This window comes from Polypterus senegalus, chromosome 3 (genome assembly GCF_016835505.1).
Source record: "Polypterus senegalus isolate Bchr_013 chromosome 3, ASM1683550v1, whole genome shotgun sequence".
Lineage (NCBI taxonomy): Eukaryota > Metazoa > Chordata > Cladistia > Polypteriformes > Polypteridae > Polypterus > Polypterus senegalus.
Genome location: NC_053156.1, coordinates 65,852,663 through 65,874,148, shown reverse-complemented (window position 1 = coordinate 65,874,148; position 21,486 = coordinate 65,852,663). Strand labels below are relative to the sequence as shown.

Below are 21,486 nucleotides of genomic sequence, written 5' to 3'. Positions count from 1 at the left end.
AGAAAGCTAAGTATAATTCTCTTATGTGATTTTTTGTACCGCCATAATCACTAGGGAGGGATATCGCCTTTTAATATCTTATCTCTATATTTTCGGTTACTTAAAATGCCGCAATTTAAAAGAACTCATTCCAAAAAGGAAGCTTTTGCTTCTAAAATAAACACAGCTGGAGTGAAACCAAACATTTTTCCACACTATGGTCCTAGTCATTATTCTAGGAGCCTACAAAATATATCATTTTGTAATAAACTGTCACATTAGCCTTGGCAGAGTTCAAAGCCATGAAAACTTGAAATCATTAAAACATTACATTTTGGCTTATAAACGTACATACCTGCAACAAACATATACACAACTACTTCAGTGTAACATGTCACAAGTACACATGTAAACTCTCTAGGGCTCATTTAGGCAGGATGGATTACATTAAAATGATGATAGTTTTGGATTCATTTTAAACTTGACTGTATAGAAGAACTTAAAAAGTACATGGGCTGAAAATTATTTTGATGTTTATTTCAGGCTTTTTTAGTTTTTGTGAAATGTCCAAAATAGATAATTTTTTACTCCACAACAGTCTGTTAAATTGGTGTTTCATACTGACATTACAGTAAACAGCAAATAAACATATACCAAATTTTGAATAATACCTGTAAAGTTCTCCAAACCAGGAATCTCAGGAATATGAGGGACAGAGTAATGTCTGCAGAGGGAGAGATGAATACTATTTAAATGTTAAAATACCTCAGTTTCAACACGCAATTTTTGCCCCCTTTCCAATATCTCTGAAATCAGACTGTATACTTTCCCAATGACATTTTAGGATCAGTGTCTAATGATACATTATAAAAGTTTTCACACTTGTACTTGTACATCGCAGAACTTTTAACGCCAGCATCTAGTATGCAGTCCAGAGAAGTTTAATTTTATACTACACTACTGTTTACGAAAATATTAAAATACTGCAGAGATCCTAGAGACCTACATAAATTCTTTCCTTTTGTAATGGGTACTTTTATTATGACAGGATACTCTTTCTTCCCACCACACCCATTGAACTGGTTTGTTATTCTCTATAGGAGAATACCCGTCAGGCAAATGTTGCAGGTTCAAGCCTGGGCTTTCCCTGTTTTGAGTGGTGTCATGCTATTATTATTACTAGAATTAAAAAAAAAAAAACATTTATTCAAGGGAATATAAGGTGGCCTTGCATTATGACTTTTTTCGTAGGATTCTGGGATTCTAGTGTTAGTCTCAGTTCTGAGAGAAGATTAACTCCTCCTGATACAGTTGGAAGGCATACTATTAGAGAAAGGATTCCTAATCTTACAAACTAGTGCTTGTGAAAAGGAAAGAGTGTTGTATTCACCACCTTCTAGCTGTATGGACAAGGGTAACTCTGTTCTGTCTTGGCACCTTTCATTAATTAATTATTAAAGACATTTTCAACTGGAACAGGTTTGAAATACTATTCAAATAGTTTTGCGCTAGTTGCTAGAACAGCAGTGAGCAATGTGTTCACTGTTTTCTTTTTCAGTGCCACTGTTACTTTCCAACTGCTGTAAAAACAGACTCCTTGCCACTTACCCATTACAAACAAACACAGCTTCAAAGCAGTCTGTAAAAGTCTGTTTTCCTTTGATGGAGGAGACCTGCCATGTTGTTCCACTACTGGATGCTTCTGTAATGATGGGCCTCACATCTTCTACCAGGGTATTAAACTACAATAAAACAATATAGCGTGTTTAGGATGATGCAGTAGACTTACAGGTTAACCAGTATAAGATGTAGGCAGTTTTGAAGGTTTGTTACCTGCCAGGTGGCTTTTTGAGTTTTACACAGGGGTGCGGAAATCCAACGCCCGACTTGTCCGACACGGGTAAATTGACCCTGGTTTCAGTTGTCCGCGGACAAGTGCAATTTTTCTGGAGAAAAAAGAATTAAATGTGCAGTGCAGGGCACATTTTTACCACTACTTTCAAATTTTAAACATTTGGGTACGTACTTCATGCGGAAACAGTTTACTTAGGCATGTTCTTCATGTATCAAATTGGTATTCAATATTGTTTACAAAATGATGGCTGATTTTTCAAAGGGGAAGCACTCTTGTGATCTTACATAAGTATTTTACCCTACTATTTACATGCTTGGAGATGCGGTCTTTTTTTCATGCCGACATTATGATGTAATTTGATGATTTTTCATTATAATCGATATCTTTTATATATTATTAATAAAATTTATTTTTTCTACTAAAAATGCGGTCATTTCACCTACAATGCAATTGTTTTCGCCACATAAAGCTTGTTAGGCATTTGATCTTTTCTGGAATTTGCGATTTCGCATAGGTTGTGATATATTGAGGAGTTAAGAAATTTATTGCGTGATATCAATTTTGATGAGCTCTCTATAGATCGTTTTTGATTAGAGAATTTTTCAAATAAAACAAGTTGGTTTCGCGCTGTCAGTTTTTTAAAAATAAAGAAAACATTCTAACGGTTTCCAAATGTTATGAAATATCAATAAAAATCTTCACTTAGACGTGATTATTTTTTTTCCCGACAACATCGGTAATATTTACTTCTTTGGAAATGTAACCTCTTGCTGAATTTCGAATACGTCATTAGGAATTACCTGCGTAACCCATAATGCACTGCGGTAAGCACGTTGTTCTCGCTATATGCGTGTTGTTGAAACTGAAGCATGTAGCATCGCAGATGAGAAATGGATCATTTCTTGATTAAAACTGGCACAACAGGCCTTGAAAAATCTAAGGAAGTGTACTAAGGTCACTGAAAAAAATACGGACACAGTGAAGACAAAAAAATGTAAATGTCGAGATTAAAGTCGACATGTTGACTTTATTCTCGTAGTTTATTTTGTCAGTTGAATGTCGCAAACTAAATTTCATCTTAAAATGAATGTTTCATTTACTAGATTTTCTCAAACCCCATCATAAATTAATGTAGTACATTAAATGCTTTATATTAAGTGTTCCCCGACCCAGTTGTTAATCTCTGCGCGCTTCTTAAACTGACTTTCTCTTGCAGTGAGAGGCGCCGGCAGCAATCGCCGCACATTGACTGCATGATATTCCTGCTCAATGAACATTCAGAATGCTAAGATAAATACTTGGTATCTTTTTCACAATGAAATGCATTAAAGCATGTACTAGACATGGGTGGCGGGGGGCACGGTGGCGTGACTGTAGTGCTGCTCCCTTGCATTATGGGGTTCTCAGGTCTACGTTCAGTGTAGAGAAGTTTATGGCAGGTGTGACGAGGCTCCAAAAAACTGGATACTGTATTTGAATGGGTATCGCACAGGTTTAACTGAAATATTGTGTAAATGTTGGGTTCGTCATCTGGAGGTCGGAGATACGAACGAAGAATTCAATGGATGTTTTTCTGAGCAGGCTTTCTTTATTGCATGTTTGCTGTGTCTATCATACGTACTAAACCCCCAGTTCCTAGCCTTTGTCTTTCTCCATATAACCAATCACCACACGATAAGCGTCTTTGTGAAATTAAAACCTAGACTTTAGGCTTCAAAACTTTAAAAACAATTTTCGTTATACATGTTTAATTATGCCTTCCATTCAGAGGTCTAAGCTTATAACTAGTTTTAATTTCACAAATACGTTTATCGTGTGGTGATTGGTTATGTGCAGAAAGAAAAAGGATAGGAACTGGGGGTTTAGTACATCAGATAGAGACATGAGTCTAAAAGTAAGAAAAAAGTTGGTTCAATTGAAAAAGCGTTTTCTAAAGCTGAACGCTTGGAGGTTGAGTGTTATGCTAGGCTGTTCAATACTGCTTCTTTAGAAGAGTTTGACCCACGACCAGCTGTGGAATTCTGGCTGTCACCTGGCAACAGGCACATCACTCATAAAAAACCTGAAAAGTCATCAGCATCCACTTCTGCAGAACCATCAGTCCAGGAACCATGCAGTTCAGCTCAAGAAGAAATGAACAGCATTCAGTCCATGCTGTCTGAGATGGTAAAGATTCTTGGGGGAGAAGATGTTGCAAGACAAAAGCTGAAGAACATGGCAGAAAATGAATCAGGACAGTGTTCTGTTATGTAACTGTAATATATGAAAAAAGAACTAGTGTAGCTATAATGAAGGCATTGTTTATTAGCCAGTTAAAAGAAGGGAATCTTTTATATAATGTTCTAGAGCAAGGTGGCAAAATACTACTCCCTGAAAGAATTTTTTTCAGTTTTAAAATGGAAGGCAGTTTTGGTATCAATAAAAGAGATCAGAAAAAATAAACTATTTTTCACTTTTGTTATTTGTTTATGGGCAAGTGAATTTAACTGGCAGACAAGTGGATTTTCTAAGTTTACTTGTCCGTGGACAAGTAGAAACAAATTTGATTTCCACACCTCTGTTACATAAAACATACAACTTGTCCAACTTTATAAAAACAGTCATAAGAGGTAATTCATTAATCACTTGAATAATTCCAAAGCTTTAATACACTAATCATGAACTTTTACATCAAAACATTGCCCTACACATCTTTTAATGTAATCCTAGTTACTTCTATTAATGAAAATATTAGAATTTTTATGCACATAAATATCCTCCAGCATTTGTAATTTTTGCTGTATACAAAATTTAAAAACAGATTGCCCATTTACCTATGACTGTTTTTATGTATTTATGATTTTGAATTATAGCACAATAAAGCAGAAACTCTATTCCCTATTTCAATTGTGCATAATGAAAGGTATTGTTATAAATTAACTACATCAAAAGCACAATAATCCACTTAACATAATTAATATAAAATTAACATACAATTATATATTAATATTCTAAATATATTTACTACTGTGGACTATGGCCGGCAGTTTATCTCGGCCAAGACCCCCAAGCTGCCAGATGGAGCCCTCCCTGCATCGTGGAGATGCCACGAATTTCAGCAGGGCATCATGGGCTTTGGAGACTTAATGCACAGCCCTGTTGGATAACGTCAAGGCCGCCAGGGGATGCTGCAGAAAGGCACAGAGACGTTTATTTTCCATAAAGCCCGGAAGTACGTCCCAGTCACAGGGACAGAAGAAATGACGTACTTCCGCGTTGAAGAAAAAAGGAGTGTTGCTAGTCACATGGACAGAGAGAGAGAGAGTATCCAGACGGGGGAGCTGAGTTGGGAGGAATGGAACAACGCATCTAGGAGAGGAGGATTATTGATTAATGTTATTGTATTGACTTATATGAGTATTGTGGAGTGGAGGGTGCTTTGTGCACATTATTATAATAAAAAGTCAACATTTTGGACTTTTATCTGGTGTCTGGTCTGAGGGTTCAAGGGGACGACAGCGCCTCCTATCTGTCACACCGTATATATATTTTTTTCACACAATCTTACAAATCCCACATACATGTATTTACAGTATATATAAAGTTGAGTTGCACCTGGCATTCGCAACAATTTTGTTAATTCTCCTAGTCTGGCTTGAAGTCTTGACTACACAACTGTTACTTTGTCACTGCACATAAGTGCATATAAGTGAGAAAGCCTATTTTACTGGATTAGTTATATCACAGATTGATACTTTAATGCTACAGTATGTATCAGGTCATAAGCTCCAATAGGTCTCTTGACTAGATATCAAGGAAGCTAAGATACTCATTTATATAATCACATGAAGGTAGTTTGGAAGATCGCTGAAGATCACTGAAAATGTCATACTTTACATTAAGTGGGTATTTAAAAATTATATTAACCATTCCTAGTTTTCAAAAAAGAAAACCATTTTTTAGTCTAGGGATCACACCATTAACTTCAAAATAGGAACTGCACCTATATTTTTTGCAGAAAGAATACAACCAATAATATGCCACTTATGGTTTTACTGTTTAATAGGTGAGGAGACCCAAGAAGGAGGAAGGAGCAAAGGTGCACAGGCACTATTAGTTGTATCGAAGGCAAAATCAAAGCATGTTCCAGTTTTTAGGATAATTACTGTCACAATTTCCTTTCCTGCACTTTGATTAAAGGTCATGCTAAAAGACAATTTCCCCTCAGGGATTAATACAGTGTACCAAATACCAAAATACAATGAAATTATAATTGACATGCAACACATCACCACATATAACACATACACTTCCACCCTTCCCCAGTTCTCAACAATTTATTTTTCCAAATACTTGACAGGATTTCAACAAAGGCAAAGCATGCATTTAACATAATCAAAGCATGAGGTGCTAAATATAATCATTTGGTCACACTGAGTTTATTTATACTTACTGCTTGGCTCTAATGCTAGGAAGTCTGTTGAGAACCAGTGAAATGTAGCAGATGCTTTACAGACAACATTGTTTAAATTGTTTAGCTGTTCAGATTGACCTTGCAGAAACAACTGCCAAACTGGCAGCTCTGCTTACCACATTTTGATTTCTTTAAGTATTTTTACTAAAGAATAAAACAAAATCTAACAAAAAGCCAATACAATAATAAGTTCTGATGACTGCCCATGAAACTCAGCACTCAACCCCCACATAATTCAAAGAGCTATACAAGAGATTCAATATAGCTCTTCATATAGAATAAAACAGCAAATTGAATAAAAACAATTAGCACAGGCCTATAATGTTTAACTGTCTATTATAATAAAAAAATCTTGGGAAGCGAGACGAGATGTGACTTTCTCAGAGAGACACTTTTATGTCCCACGAGACGAGACTTTGTGCCAAGAGATTTAACCACACCCAGGGCCAGAAATAAAAGACAGAGTAGATGACAAAGTAGAACGTCTTAAGCAATTCAAAAACCTTGGCGCAATACACATGCAGAGCAGGTTAGAGATAATGGAAGTAATTCGAAGACTGCATTAGTGCAAACAAACGGAAACTATTACTCGGTGAAATGCTGGAACTGCGAAAAGACATTGAATATATTGTTCGGATTTAAACTTTAAGTCGGAGACCTGTAGATCATCTAATTCGTGTTGCCATCAGGGAAAAGTAGTGTTTCTTCTCAATGAAGAGGCCTATCTGCGAGAATTAAAAGATTTGTTACTTAATTCCATGATTTGGCTGGCATACTAGAGACTTCAAAAACTCTGGAATTACTTTTTTAAGGGCACTGTCAATACAAGGGCCCATTCACACTTGAGCATTGTAAATTTTTAGCACTTGTTTAGTGTTTCTCTAACGTTTTTAAAGGATTTTTGCAAGTATTTAGCAGGTTTGTTTGTGTTTTTCAAGAATTTTTCAGCATTTTCAAAGAAGCACTTTGTACAGAAAATATGATTGAGTTCATTTCAATTTTGTAGCTTGTCAGGGTTATCATGTTGTAAGGTGATTGTTGTACAATATTTCCAGAATGTCTTCTATGACCTTTAGTGCTTTTAATCCTAGCGATCACAATCCTGAAGAGCAGGTTTTGTCCTTGTCGTGAGCGCACATATTGGGTTCACCCTGTTTTGAAGCAAATTGAGTTGAGAGGACAATTCTGGACTCTTCATGAACCAGGCAACATCTTGAAAAATTCCACCATTACAAAGGGTTGTTGGTAAGCATGTGAGCAGTGATATATGGCAGAAAAACATCATTTCAATATTTTTGCAAAAAAAAAAAATTGCCTGCTGATGTTGCTGCAATATCATGTAACCATTTTAGCGCTATACCAGAATGCTCCTAAAACACTTGAAAAGTTATTTCCCATTATTTTCAATGACACAATTCACACCAAATCATTAGAAAACTTCTGTATGCACCAGTTTTTGAGCATTTTAAGCCAAACACTTGTTCCACTGAAATTAATGATAACACTCATAAATCACTGGTAAAAGAAAATGAGCCAGGAGTGAAGCAAAACAAACAAACAAAAAAAGCTGGTGTCATCTTGCACATGAGTGCTTCAGTCATCTAGTGAGTTACTGAGGAAGAGGTCAAGTCTGTATGTACCTCACAATCAAGTGACAAGTATTGAACAAAAGTTACAGGTATACATTTAGTTTTAATCCGGTTAAAGTTTAGTACAGATATTTTAATATATAGACAGAATGACAGCACAGACCTCACATTCCTTCCTTACAGTGCCAATCTTATGGGCTTCCTTATTCTCTCCTTGTGTATTAGTGCATTGATCATTATTAGGGAGTGTGTTTAACTGAGTAGTATTGCCTGTTTTAACACTGAATACTGGAAATATGACAGTAATACCTTTCAATTAAGAAAATACGCTTAGTCCTTCGTGTAGTAAATAACACTGATCTGTGTTTTTCCATTCCCAAGTTTTAGCCTCCAGCTAAACATTAGTAACTGCACCACCAGATCAAACAGTTCCGAAATATAATTAGGAAATAACTGAATTAAAACTAAACAGATACTTTAATAATAGGTTTCTGCTGCTGGATGCAAGCAGCACTCTCCTTCCTGCTTGGATTTGAGATTGATCCCTGAAAAGGTTTGATTCATCGTTCAGCAAATTTACCTCTTGCCTTACACTCAAGTGCAGCTGCGATAATCACTGCCACTCTGAGATTTAAAACTTCGCTAACTACATTTGTTCCTCAGTACACGCAGGATTATATACATGAACATAACATTTCTTCAATGCTTTTGAGTTGATTACTGCTGTGCATGATAGCCCTTTCTGTTTCTAGACAACTGGAAGATATTGCACTAAGAGAAGCAGGAATTTTTTTTCTTTTTTTTATGTAAAATAACCCATTTTTTTCTCCACAAATATCACTAGTTATGTGCTTATAAAGACCCAAGTGTAATCATTAAAATTGTCAGGATGCTGCCTGCTTCATAGAGCATCAATAATTGTCCTCTTGATTCCCTTTGCTGCAGAACAGGGTGAAGAATAATATGTGCGATTGCGCAGATGACAACAACCAGGGCTAAAAGCACTAAAATCATATAAGGCATTCTGGAGACACAACAATTACCTCACAACATGACAACACCTCAACCAACAAAATGGAAATGTTATCAATCATATTTTCCCTACAAACCACCTCCTGAAGACTAGAAAAATGCTTGAAAAGTGGTTGAAAAAAAACTCAGAAAAATGTGTGTAAAATGTCATTAAAAACTTAAAAATGCTACTATTTTGTCTTGGTAGAGTTCTACATTATTCTACTTTCCCCCCTTTGTATTCTTTATTGTGTAGACTTTATCAGAATGTCTCCAATCCCACAGACATAACCACTGTAAGTTATGGTACTTTAAAACTTCTCCCCACCTTCCTTTCTACATCTATAACCTCAGGCAATCGGGCAGACTAAAAAGACAAAGTACGAATTAAGTTAAAAAAAATATTCCTCAAACACGATTAAATTTGCTTTGTGTGACTTACAAGTAAAGACATACAAAATATTTATCAACTTATACAACACAAAAGCTACACAAACACTAGAAATGTACATTTCTTAAGTGTGAATGGACCCCTTCTGTGACCTTCACCTTTCTTTACTTTGAAATATTGTATGATGGACACAGGATACTGGGTCATGTGTTGGCTCACGTTGTATCTCATTATTGTTTGGCTGCTAATTAAGGAAAAAAAAGCCAAGGAGTTCTGAGTCTTAAATAGCAAGTATTAATTAAAAATTAAGGCAAATGTTAATTAGCGACAATGATGAAGAAAGTGGCATGAAGAAAAACCTGCAGCTACTGTAGACTTTCAAGACTGGAGTTGGACACCCCTGATATAGAACATCACTTTCCCAGAGTTATAGAAGGTGAACTAGAATTCTTTTAAATGTGTGAGCAATGTTCTTTGTTAGTCTCCCTGGATAAAGGAGTCTTCCAAATAAATAAAAAAATACATAAATATAATAGGATATTAAAACAGATTTTCATTGCACAATGATAGTAACTGGTATTACTCAGAATGGATGAATAGTAACTGTCTCAAGTTAAATAAAGAGAAAACTGAAATCTTAGTGATTGGCAATAATGGATACAATGAGGCTATTAGAAATGAACTGGATACATTAGGATTAAAGGTCAAGACGAAGGTAAAAAGCTTAGGGGTAATTGTTGACTGTAATCTGAATTTTAAATCGCATATTAATCAGATCACTAGGACAGCATTTTTTTCACCTAAGAAATAGAAGTAAAGTTAGACCTCTTATATCCTTGAAAGATGCTGAGAAATTAGTTCACGCATTTGTTTTCAGTCGACTAGATTACTGCAATGCACTCCTCTCAGGACTACCCAAAAAAGACAAATTTTTTGCAACTAGTGCAGAATGCAGCTGCTAGAATCCTAACTAGGAAAAGAAAATCCGAACACATTTCTCCAGTTTTAATGTCACTACACTTGGTTACCTGTGTCATTCAGGATTGACTTTAAAATTCTGCTTATGGTTTATAAAGCCTTAAATAATCTCGCCCCATCTTATATATCGGAATGTCTGACACCTTATATTCCAAATTGTAACCTTAGATCCTCAAATGAGTGTCTCCTTAGAATTCCAAGAACAAAGCTTAAAAGAAGTGGTGAGGCAGCCTTCTGCTGCTATGCACCTAAAATCTGGAATAGCCTGAAAATAGGAATTCACCAGGCTTATACAGTAGAGCAGTTTAAAACACTGCTGAAAACATATTACTTTAACATGGCCTTTTTATAACTTCAATTTAACTTAATCCTAATATTCTGTATGTTCAATTCTTCATAATAACTATTCATGGTGGCTCTAAAATCCGTACTGACCCCAACTCTCGCTTCTGTTTCTTTTTCCGGTTTCTTTGTGGTGGTGGCCTGCGCCACCTCCACCTACTCAAAGCTTCATGATGCTCCAACAATGATGGATGGATTAAAAGCCAGAAGTCTACGTGACCATCATCATCAAGTCCTCCCGTGAGAACCCTAAATCCAAAGAGGACTGTTTCATTTATGTTAGGTAGAATGCCCAGAGGGGACTGGGCGGTCTCATGGTCTGGAATCCCTACAGATTTTATTTTTTTCTCCAGCCATCTGGAGTTTTTTGTTTTTTCTGTCCCCCCCGGCCAATGGACCTTACTTATTCTATGTTAATTAATGTTGACTTATTTTGTTTTCTTATTGTGTCTTTTATTTTTCTATTCTTTATTATGTAAAGCACTTTGAGCTACTGTTTGTATGAAAATGTGCTATATAAATAAATGTTGTTGTTGTTGTATTACTTCAAATATTGCTGTTAAAGCTATTAGGCATGATTTTAGATCCAAGGCTATAGCTATACAACAGACACGCATACAAATGCTTTTACCAGAAACAGTTGGACCTTGCCCTTAGTACATTTTACTCAGTTTTACATGAGTTATATGTGTACAATGTTCAATGTTTAATGATTTTTGTTTTTCATTAAATTGAGTCAAAATGGTATAAATAAGAAATTGAGTCAAAATGGCATAAATAAAAACTGTACTCTGCCCATGTACAGACTACCTACCCTTATGTGTTCAGTGATGCCAGAACTGTTACAATATTCTTCCAGATACTGCCTGACCACGGTGTGGTGCATGAAGGAAGGTAGCAATGGATCAAATGGATAATCTGGGAAAGCCATTATTTCCTTTGGAAGGTTTGTTCTGCAAGACAAAGTAAAGAATTATTAAAAAAAAAAATGCACTTTCACTTTTTTCATACTGATTCCCTATTATCAACGATAAATATCCCAAGCTGACAGTTTTATGTAATTTACTTTACTGCACAAGTGAAGATGGAATAATGCATCAAAGAGGAAAATAACATAACAGAAAAGACGTCAGTTAATCTAGGAGTCCAATAAAAGACTCAAACCTCCTCCTAGCAGTAAATAAAAATTGTCAGCACATTGGTGTCTCGGAATGGACCACAGAACCTGGGTGTTAATGATAATGTTACAGCTGCAAATAAAAGGATAAAGTTGTCATCATAATGAGTTAATTTAATTTGAGTCAACCAATTAAAGGAGAAAACTGATATGGTGGGCTAGCCTCTCTTCAAGTCCACAGTTTTAGAAAGCAGCTTTTTCAGCCTACGCAGTGTTAACAGGGACACTGTCATGGAGCAGACATGAGACGTTCGACTGCTTTTTTCACTTCTTTTCCCATATTTACTGTTGAAAATACCAAAAGAAAAAAGAATAATGCTGACCAGTTCTGTGGGTCTTTTATGTAGGTAATCTATACAGACTACAGTACATTCTCATTTTAAAAAGTTCTGAACATGATATTGTTGACAATGACTTAAACCTTCAAATTTTCTTTGGTGTTGGAAAATCACCAAGCTTCTATTGTTTGTACTCTGGAATAAATATATCCCAGTTTGAATTTATTAACTTGCAATTCTCCTTGAAAGATGCAATACAGTGATTATACATTTACTGGTAACTCAGAATTTGATTTTGTGGCTTGTGACATCCATATTGTCTACAACTTCTAGTCTACATCCGGTGCCGAGAGTGGTAGCCATTCCAGCAGCTCTGTGTACAACTTTATCTTTTTACCTTTTTTCTCTATTACTCTCTATTTCACTGATCATTTCTACCACTTTCTTTTATGTGGAATCGCTCCCTGGACACTTTTTACTGCCTTTACTACTTGACATGGATTTTTGACTTGCCTACTCAAGTTGTCAACTTTAAGTGCTGAGAAGAAATGCCCGCGCCAGTTTGATTTCCTATTTACCTGACGAGGTAAGAAGACGGTATCGGGGCAGCCGAGTTGGCACTAAGATAAAAGCCAAGCTTTCTTGCAAGAAAGTGGCGCTATAAACCTTCGGTGCCTTCTGTGATTCTGGGAAATATGAACTCACTACCAAATAAGATCGATGAACTAGCCGCGCTGATGAAAAATGACAGAACCTACAGAGAATGCAGCTTGCTGTGTTTTAGTGAAACTTGGCTAACAACTACCATCCCAGATGCTAACGTGGAGCTTCCCGGGCACAGTTAAGAGTGGACAGAGATGCAAATACCAGCGCTAAGAAGAAAGGAGGGGGTGTCACTCTTTATGTCAATACAAAGTGGTGTAACTCAGGACATGTAAATGTTAAAATCTCCACTAGCTGCAGGGACATCGAACTGTTGGCCGTACGTTTGCATACCTATAACTTGTCCAGAGAGTTTGGACACGTCATTGTTGTTATTGTTTACATCCTTCCTCGGGCGATTGCGGAGATAGCGGGTGACGTCATCCATTCTGCAGTTGCTAAGTTACAAACGCAGCATCCTGAGGCGCTTGTGCTAATCTCTGGAGACTTTAACCAAGTGACGCTGGACAAAACATTACCTGCCTTCTCCCAGTATGTGGACTGTAACACCCAGGGAAATAGGACTATTGACCTACTGTATGCAAATGTTAAAGACGCATACAGCGCCACCCCGCTGCCTGCGCTTGGGAAAGCAGATCATAACCTGGTTCTGCTTCAGCCTCACTACAAACCAAGAGTGAAGGCGCTACCTACAACCACACGATCATTCAGGAAGTGGTCCCCTGAGGCAGAGCAGGCTATGAAAGACTGCTTTGGAACCACTGACTTGGATATCCTGCAGGGGTCATATAGTCAGAATATTGAAGAGGCTGTTGACTGCACAACCGATTACATCAACTTCTGTATGGACATTGTAGTTCCAGTAAGAACAGTACGCTGCTATGCTAACAAGAAGACATGGATTACAAGTGACATCAAAGGCCTTTTGAACCAGAAGAAAAGGGCTTTTAAAGTGGCTGATCAGCATAAGCTCAAGCATGTGCAAAAGGAACTCCCGAGTCCAGCTCAGGGCGGCAAAGGAGCAGTAAATCAGAAAGCTGGAGCAGAAGTTGCAGAATAACAGCATGAAGGAAGTTTGGGATGGGATGAAGATCATCACTGGCTGCAGCTCGAAGCAGGGTGCCACCATCGAGAGAGACGTGGAGAGAGCAAACCAAATGAACAACTTCTTTAACAGGTTTGACCACCCTAACCCACTCTCACCTCAGAGTACTGCATCCTCCTGCTGATACCAGCATAGTAGAGACATCCCCACCCACAATTACAGCAGCGCAGGTGAGCAGAGAGCTGAGGAGACTTCATGCCAGCAAAGCAGCGGGTCCAGATGGTGTATCGCCACGACTGCTGAAGGCTTGTGCGCTGGAACTGGGGAGTCCTCTACAGTGCATCTTCAACCTGAGCCTGAAACAGGGGAGAGTCCCAAGGCTTTGGAAAACATCTTGTATCACCCCAGTCCCAAAGGTACCACATCCTAGTGAGCTGAACGACTTCCGGCCTGTTGCTCTGACGTCACATGTGATGAAGACCATGGAGCTGCTTCACCACCTGAGGCCACAGGTCCGCCACGCCCTTGATCCTCTGCAGTTCGCATACCAGGAGAAGGTGGGAGCAGAGGATGCCATTATCTATATGCTACACCGCTCCCTCTCCCACTTGAACAGAGGCAGTGGTGCTGTAAGAATTATGTTTTTGGACTTCTCCAGCGCCTTCAACACCTTCCAACCTCTGCTCCTTAGGGACAAGCTGACAAAGACGGGAGTAGATTCACACCTGGTGGCATGGATCATGGACTATCTTACAGACAGACCTCAATATGTGCGTCTCAGGAACTGCAGGTCTGACATTGTGGTCAGCAACACAGGAGCACCGCAAGAGACTGTACTTTCTCCGGTCCTGTTTAGCCTATATACATCAGGCTTCCAATACGACTCGGAGTCCTGCCACATGCAAAAGTTCACTGATGACACTGCTATTGTGGGCTGCATTAGGAGTGGGCAGGAGGAGGATTATAGGAAGCTAATCAAAGACTATGTTAAATAGTGTGACTCAAACCACTTACACCTGAACACCAGCAATACCAAGGAACTGGTAGTGGATTTTAGGAGGCCCAGACCCCTCATAGACCCCGTGATCATCAGAGGAGACTGTGTGTAGAGGGTGCAAACCTATAAATAATTGGGAGTGCAGCTGGAAGATATATTGGACTGGACTGCCAATACTGATGCTCTGTGTAAGAAAGGTCAGAGCCGACTATACTTCCTTAGAAGGTTGGTGTCCTTCAACATCTGCAATAAGATGCTGCAGATGTTCTACCAGACGGTTGTGGCGAGTGCCCTCTTCTACGCGGTGGTGTGCTGGGGAGGCACCATAAAGATGGACACCTCACACCTGGAGAAACTTGTTAGGAAGGCAGGCTCTATTGTAGGAATAAAGCTGGACAGTTTAACATCTGTGGCAGAGCTACGGGCGCTAAGCAAGCTCCTGTCAATCATGGAGATTCCACTGCATCCACTGAACAGTGTCATCTCTAGGCAGAGGAGTAGCTTCAGTGACAGACTGCTGTCACTGTCCTACTCCACTGACAGACTGAGGAGATCGTTCCTCCCCCACACTATGCGACTCTTCAATTCCACCCGGGGGAGTAAATGCTAACATTATTCAAAGTTATTGTCTGTTTTTACATGCATTTTTATTACTCTTTAATTTAATATTGTTTTTTGTATCAGTATACTGCTGCTAGATTATGAGAATTTCCCCTTGGGATTAATAAAGTATCTATCTATCTATTGACAGGAAATATTCATGATAAACCACAAATGCTATAAATTTGTAATTCACACACACTGCCTATGTATTGAATATTTTTTATACTATGTTATTTATTCACTACTCCTTTTACCTAAAATTAGATTTGAATAGTGTCAAAAAAGTGCAACAACAGAAGAAATCAGTAGGTAGGGGAAATATTGCCCAACATTGTACTTCAGTGCACAGGGGTTAACCTTTGGCTACTAATAAAGCACAGTCTATCAATCAATCAGTTCATAAAATCAGAGCTGTAGAATACCAATTTCAGGTTCAGGCTCAAATTTTTTTAATCACCCCAAAATGTATGTATGTACAGTGTACTCAGATTGCTTTACTTTTTGCACACATTATTATGTCATAGATGTAATTTTAAATACATACATTTTTGCCCATTAATCTGCTCTCAATAACCCATTATGACAAAGTGAAAATATTTTCAGAAAGGTTTGCAAATTTATTAGAAATCAAAAATTGAAATATCTCATTTATATATGTATTCAGACCCTTAACTTAGTACTTTGTATAAGTCCCTTTGGAAGCAAATTACAGGTTTGTGTCTTATTGGGAAAGTCCCTAGAAGCTTTGCCCATCTGGATTTGGACAGTTTATGCCATTCTTCCTGACAGATCATATAAAGCTTTGTTAGAATGGATTGGAGGCGCCTGACAATCTGATGTGTATTAATTATCACATACAAGTAATAATTTCATTATACTCTGAAAATAATAACCCTATAAACATGTCTTCATGTTTTTTCCACAGACATTTTGTGGAGTTTAAGTGTGGGCTATGGCAGGGACAGTTGCAGGCTTGCCCTAAAGCCACTGCAGAGTTGTCTTGGCTGTATGCTTCAGGACATTGCTGTGCTGAAAGGTGAGCCCTTACTGTAGTCCGAGGTTGCATGCACTCCAGAGTAAGTTTTCTACGAGGATCTCTCTGTATTTGGCTGCATTCATGCTTCCCTTAATTCTGACCAACTTCCCTGCCACTGAGAAACACCCCCATAGCATAATACAGCCTCTACCATGCATCACTGTAAGGATGTTATCAGGCAGGTGAAGAGCAGTGCTTGGAATTCTGCTCAAAGATTTCAATTTTTATCCCATCAGACTAGAGTTCTTTAAATGCCATTTGGCAAATTCCATGTGGGCTGACAAAACTTTGACTTAAGACTGTCCTACATATAACCACTCCAGCAAAAACGCTTGATTGATTGAAGGATGGCCATTGCAGCAGATGACTTGTGAAGTAACCACTGGGTTCTTGGTCTTCTTTCTGACCAACAGTCTTCTTACCCAGTTACTCAGTTTGCTTGGATTGTCAACTCTAGGAAGAATCCTGGTGGTTCCAAACTTCTTCCATTTCACAATAACACTCCTGACAACACTCAAAGCGTTAGAAATTATTTTATATCCTTGTCCTGACCCATGCCTCACCACAATATTATGAGGTCAATGTACAGTTCCTTAGGCTTCATTACTTGGTTTTTGTCTTGATATAGATTGTGAATTGTGGGACCTTAGAGGGGCACATGCCTGTGTATATAAACAATCTCCAATCAATTTAATTTGTCACAGGTAGATTGTAATCAAGTTCTAGTCACATGCCAAAGATAACTAAATCACCCAGATGCACCTGACCACAATTTTGTGTGCCACTGCAAATGGTCTGAAGACTTTTAGAAATTAGAGACTTCCATCCATCCATCCATTTTCTAACCCGCTGAATCCGAATACAGGGTCACGGGGGTCTGCTGGAGCCAATCCCAGCCAACACAGGGCACAAGGCAGGAACCAATCCTGGGCAGGGTGCCAACCCACCGCAGGACACACACTAACACACCCACACACCAAGCACACACTAGGGCCAATTTAGAATCGCCAATCCACCTAACCTGCATGACTTTGGATTGTGGGAGGAAACCGGAGCGCCCGGAGGAAACCCACGCAGACACGGGAGAACATGCAAACTCCACGAGGGAGGACCCGGGAAGCGAACCCGGGTCTCCTAACTGCGAGGCAGCAGCGCTACCACTGCGCCACCGTACCGCCCAATTAGAGACTTCACATTACAATTTTTAATACAATTACAAACTATTCTGAAAACATGCTTTTTTGTCATTTTAAGTTATTAAATGTAGATTAATGGGTAAAAATGTAAAATTTATCCATTTAAAATTAAATCAACACAAAAAAGTGAAGGGACTCGAATACTTTCTGAATCCATTGTATATTATATAAAGGCTATTCCATGTAACAGATTTCCAGAAAACTGAAGATTTCATGCAAATTTGTCTAATACCTTGGAGAAGAGGACAAACCAAATCTTACTTGTATAGAAAAAGAGGTGGAAGGCCATGTAGCATAACTTCATAAGAAGATAAGGAAATTAGAATCTGTACTTTGAGAAACAATCATCTTACCGGTCCTCAATTGATTTATTCTTTTAATACACTCCAAATACCAGTGTCATCTGCAACAGGGAAAAGATGATTCTGAGCTGGCCTTAGAGGCAGTTTTAAAGAAAAAACAATATGAAACTGGCAAATACAAAGAAAGATTAAAACAGACAAAAGAATGCAGGCATTGGACAGAAAATGCCTAGCAGAAGAGTATTTGACTCAGCATCCTGGAGTCACCATTGTACTGATGTTTGGTGTGTATTAAGTGAAGAAAACAACTGAGAACCTGTAAGGGGTTTGTTTCTCAAACTGCAAACTCTGATGTTCTTATCCTCTTATTATGCAGATGCCCATCTGTGCCCTTCTTTTCTTTTTCTATCTTGGTTAGATCCAGTTTTTCCACTTCTCTTGAGATAGTAATAAACACCTTTGTATGAAATCTTCAGTTTCTTGACAATCTGACTCATGGACTAACAGTTATTCTACAACAACAGACTGACAGGTTTCTAGATAAAGCTGTTTAACTTTGGCCCTTTTTGAACCCAGAACTGAATTTTAGAAATACCAGTACCTTGTAACACAAGTAAACAGGATGGCAGGTTTAAGGGGTGCTAATGAAGTTAGTGCGGTTTCTCTAATAACCAATTAGAATATAAATATTACTAATTGAGGATAAGATAAGGGTGTTTACCATTAGGACTCTGAAGATACTGCTGCTAAAAGTGGGGCGGTGTAGTCATATGTGAATAGTAAATTAAAATCAGTAATTTCAAGTAATAACCATTATGCAACCTAGTAATGTATTGGCTACATTTTATATCAATGTAATGGTAACTTAATAAAAAAAAAAGGTATCAGTTTCTATCAAAAACATGAAAACATCCTTGTGACACCAGAAAGTCTTTTGACTGGTGCTGCATACTAGCATAATTTATAAATAGAGGAGTCAGAGTTACAGTCAGACTTGTTGAATTTGTGTACCGCTATCTTCCTCAACTCTTAGGAGTTTATTTCATGTACTACTTTCATGGTTTTCTGCATTAAGAAAAACTTTCTTACATTTGTAGAAAGCCTCATCCTAACAAGTTTCTATCTGTGCCCTCAAGTTCTTGTTGATCAACTGGATCTGCTAAACAAATTTCTTTCAATGTTAAACATTTAAATCATAAGTCTTAATTTCCATATTCCAAAACTAAAAGGCTCAGCTCTTCTAGTCTTTCCTCATAACTTATACCAACCAATTTTATAATCAGTGTAGCTGCTTTTTGCAATACTTTATTGAGCAATGCTGTCATTTTTGTAATGTGAAGGTCAAAACTGCATATGGTACTCCAGAAGAGGCCTTAAAGACCAATTATATAGCTTAATCATAATGTACATCTTTCCAGGTTCTTTTTTAGCTTCTTAACTGCTACTAAATTTGAGATGAACTTGTCCTGTATTGATCTTGCCCCACTGCTTCCCAGCTGATTTTACAGTTTACCTCTTTTAGATACTGACCTGCTCAAAATAATCCCTATTAAAATTAAATTTAATAGATTTAGTTTTTGCATATCCAGTCTACCAAAACACTTTGAAATGTAATATATTGCCTGCATGTTCACCTAGAGCCTAATAGCCCAAGCACATCTACCATCCATCCATCCATCCTCTTCCGCTTATCCGAGGTCGGGTCGCGGGGGCAGCAGCTTAAGCAGAGAGGCCCAGACTTCCCTCTCCCCGGCCACTTCTTCCAGCTCTTCCGGGAGAATCCCAAGGCGTTCCCAGGCCAGCCGGGAGACATAGTCCCTCCAGCGTGTCCTGGGTCTTCCCCGGGGCCTTCTCCCAGTTGGACGTGCCGGAACACCTCACCAGGGAGGCGTCCAGGAGGCATCCTGATCAGATGCCCGAGCCACCTCATCTGACTCCTCTCGATGCAGAGGAGCAGCGGCTCTACTCTGAGCCCCTCCCGGATGACTGAGCTTCTCACCCTATCTTTAAGGGAAAGCCCAGACACCCTGCGGAGGAAACTCATTTCAGCCGCTTGTATTCACAATCTCGTTCTTTCGGTCACTACCCATAGCTCATGACCATAGGTGAGGGTAGGAGCGTAGATCGACTGGTAAATTGAGAGCTTTGCCTTACGGCTCAGCTCCTTTTTCACCACGACAGACCGATGCAGAGCCCGCATCACTGCGGATGCTGCACCGATCCGCCTGTCGATCTCACGCTCCATTCTTCCCTCACTCGTGAACAAGACCCAGATACTTGAACTCCTCCACTTGGGGCAGGATCTCTCCCCCAACCCTGAGAGGGCACTCCACCCTTTTCCGGCTGAGGACCATGCTCTTGGATTTGGAGGTGCTGATTCTCATCCCAGCCGCTTCACACTCAGCTGCGAACCGATCCAGAGAGCTGAAGATCACGGCCTGATGAAGCAAACAGGACAACATCATCTGCAAAAGCAGTGACCCAATCCTGAGTCCACCAAACCGGACCCCTTCAACACCCTGGCTGCGCTAGAAATTCTGTCCATAAAAGTTATGAACAGAATGGTGACAAAGGGCAGCCCTGGCGAGTCCAACTCTCACTGGAAACGGGCTCGACTTACTGCCGGCAATGCGGACCAAGCTCTGACACGGTTGTACAGAGACCGAACAGCTCTTATCAGGGGTCCGGTACCCCATACTCCCGAGCACCCCCACAGGATTCCCGAGGGACACGGTCGAATGCCTTTTCCAAGTCCACAAAACACATGTAGACCGGTCGGGCAAACTCCCATGCACCCTCCAGGACTCTGCTAAGGGTGAAGAGCTGGTCCACTGTTAGCGACCAGGACGAAAACCACACTGTTCCTCCTGAATCCGAGGTTCGACTATCCGACGGACCCTCCTCTCCAGAAGCCCCGAATAAACTTTTCCAGGGAGGCTGAGGAGTGTGATCCCTCTATAGTTGGAACACACCCTCCGGTCCCCCTTTTTAAAGAGGGGGACCACCACCCCGGTCTGCCAATCCAGAGGCACTGTCCCGATGTCCATGCGATGTTGCAGAGACGTGTCAACCAAGACAGTCCTACAACATCCAGAGCCTTAAGGAACTCCGGTATCTCATCCACCCCGGGGCCCTGCCACCAAGGAGTTTTTTGACCACCTCGGTGACTTCAGTCCCAGAGATGGGAGAGCCCACCTCAGAGTCCCCAGGCTCTGCTTCCTCATTGGAAGGCATGTTAGTGGGATTGAGGAGGTCTTCGAAGTACTCCCCCCACCGACCCACAACGTCGAAGTCGAGGTCAGCAGCGCACCATCCCCACCATATATGGTGTTGACACTGCACTGCTTCCCCCTCCTGAGACGCCGGACGGTGGACCAGAATCTCCTCGAAGCCGTCCAAAAGTCGTTCTCCATGACCTCTCCAAACTCCTCCCACGCCCGAGTTTTGCCTCAGCAACAACCGAAGCAGCGTTTCGCTTGGCCTGCCGGTACCTATCAGCTGCCTCCAGAGACCCACAGGACAAAAAAGTCCTATAGGACTCCTTCTTCAGCTTGACGGCATCCCTCCACGCCGGTGTCCACCAACGGGTTC

General features: G+C 39.6%; 1 protein-coding gene across 1 annotated transcript in view; it reads right to left on the bottom strand.

The window, feature by feature from the left end:
• Positions 1 to 21,486, bottom strand: part of LOC120525255 (flavin-containing monooxygenase FMO GS-OX-like 4) — a 40,342-nt gene that overhangs the window by 7,306 nt on the left and 11,550 nt on the right. Inside the window, exons 3-5 of the mRNA XM_039747388.1 lie at positions 11,413 to 11,551; positions 1,588 to 1,721; positions 651 to 703 (exon numbers count right to left, since the gene is read on the bottom strand). Of these exons, the coding sequence (XP_039603322.1) occupies positions 651 to 703; positions 1,588 to 1,721; positions 11,413 to 11,551 (326 nt within the window). The remainder of the gene's footprint in view (positions 1 to 650; positions 704 to 1,587; positions 1,722 to 11,412; positions 11,552 to 21,486) is intronic.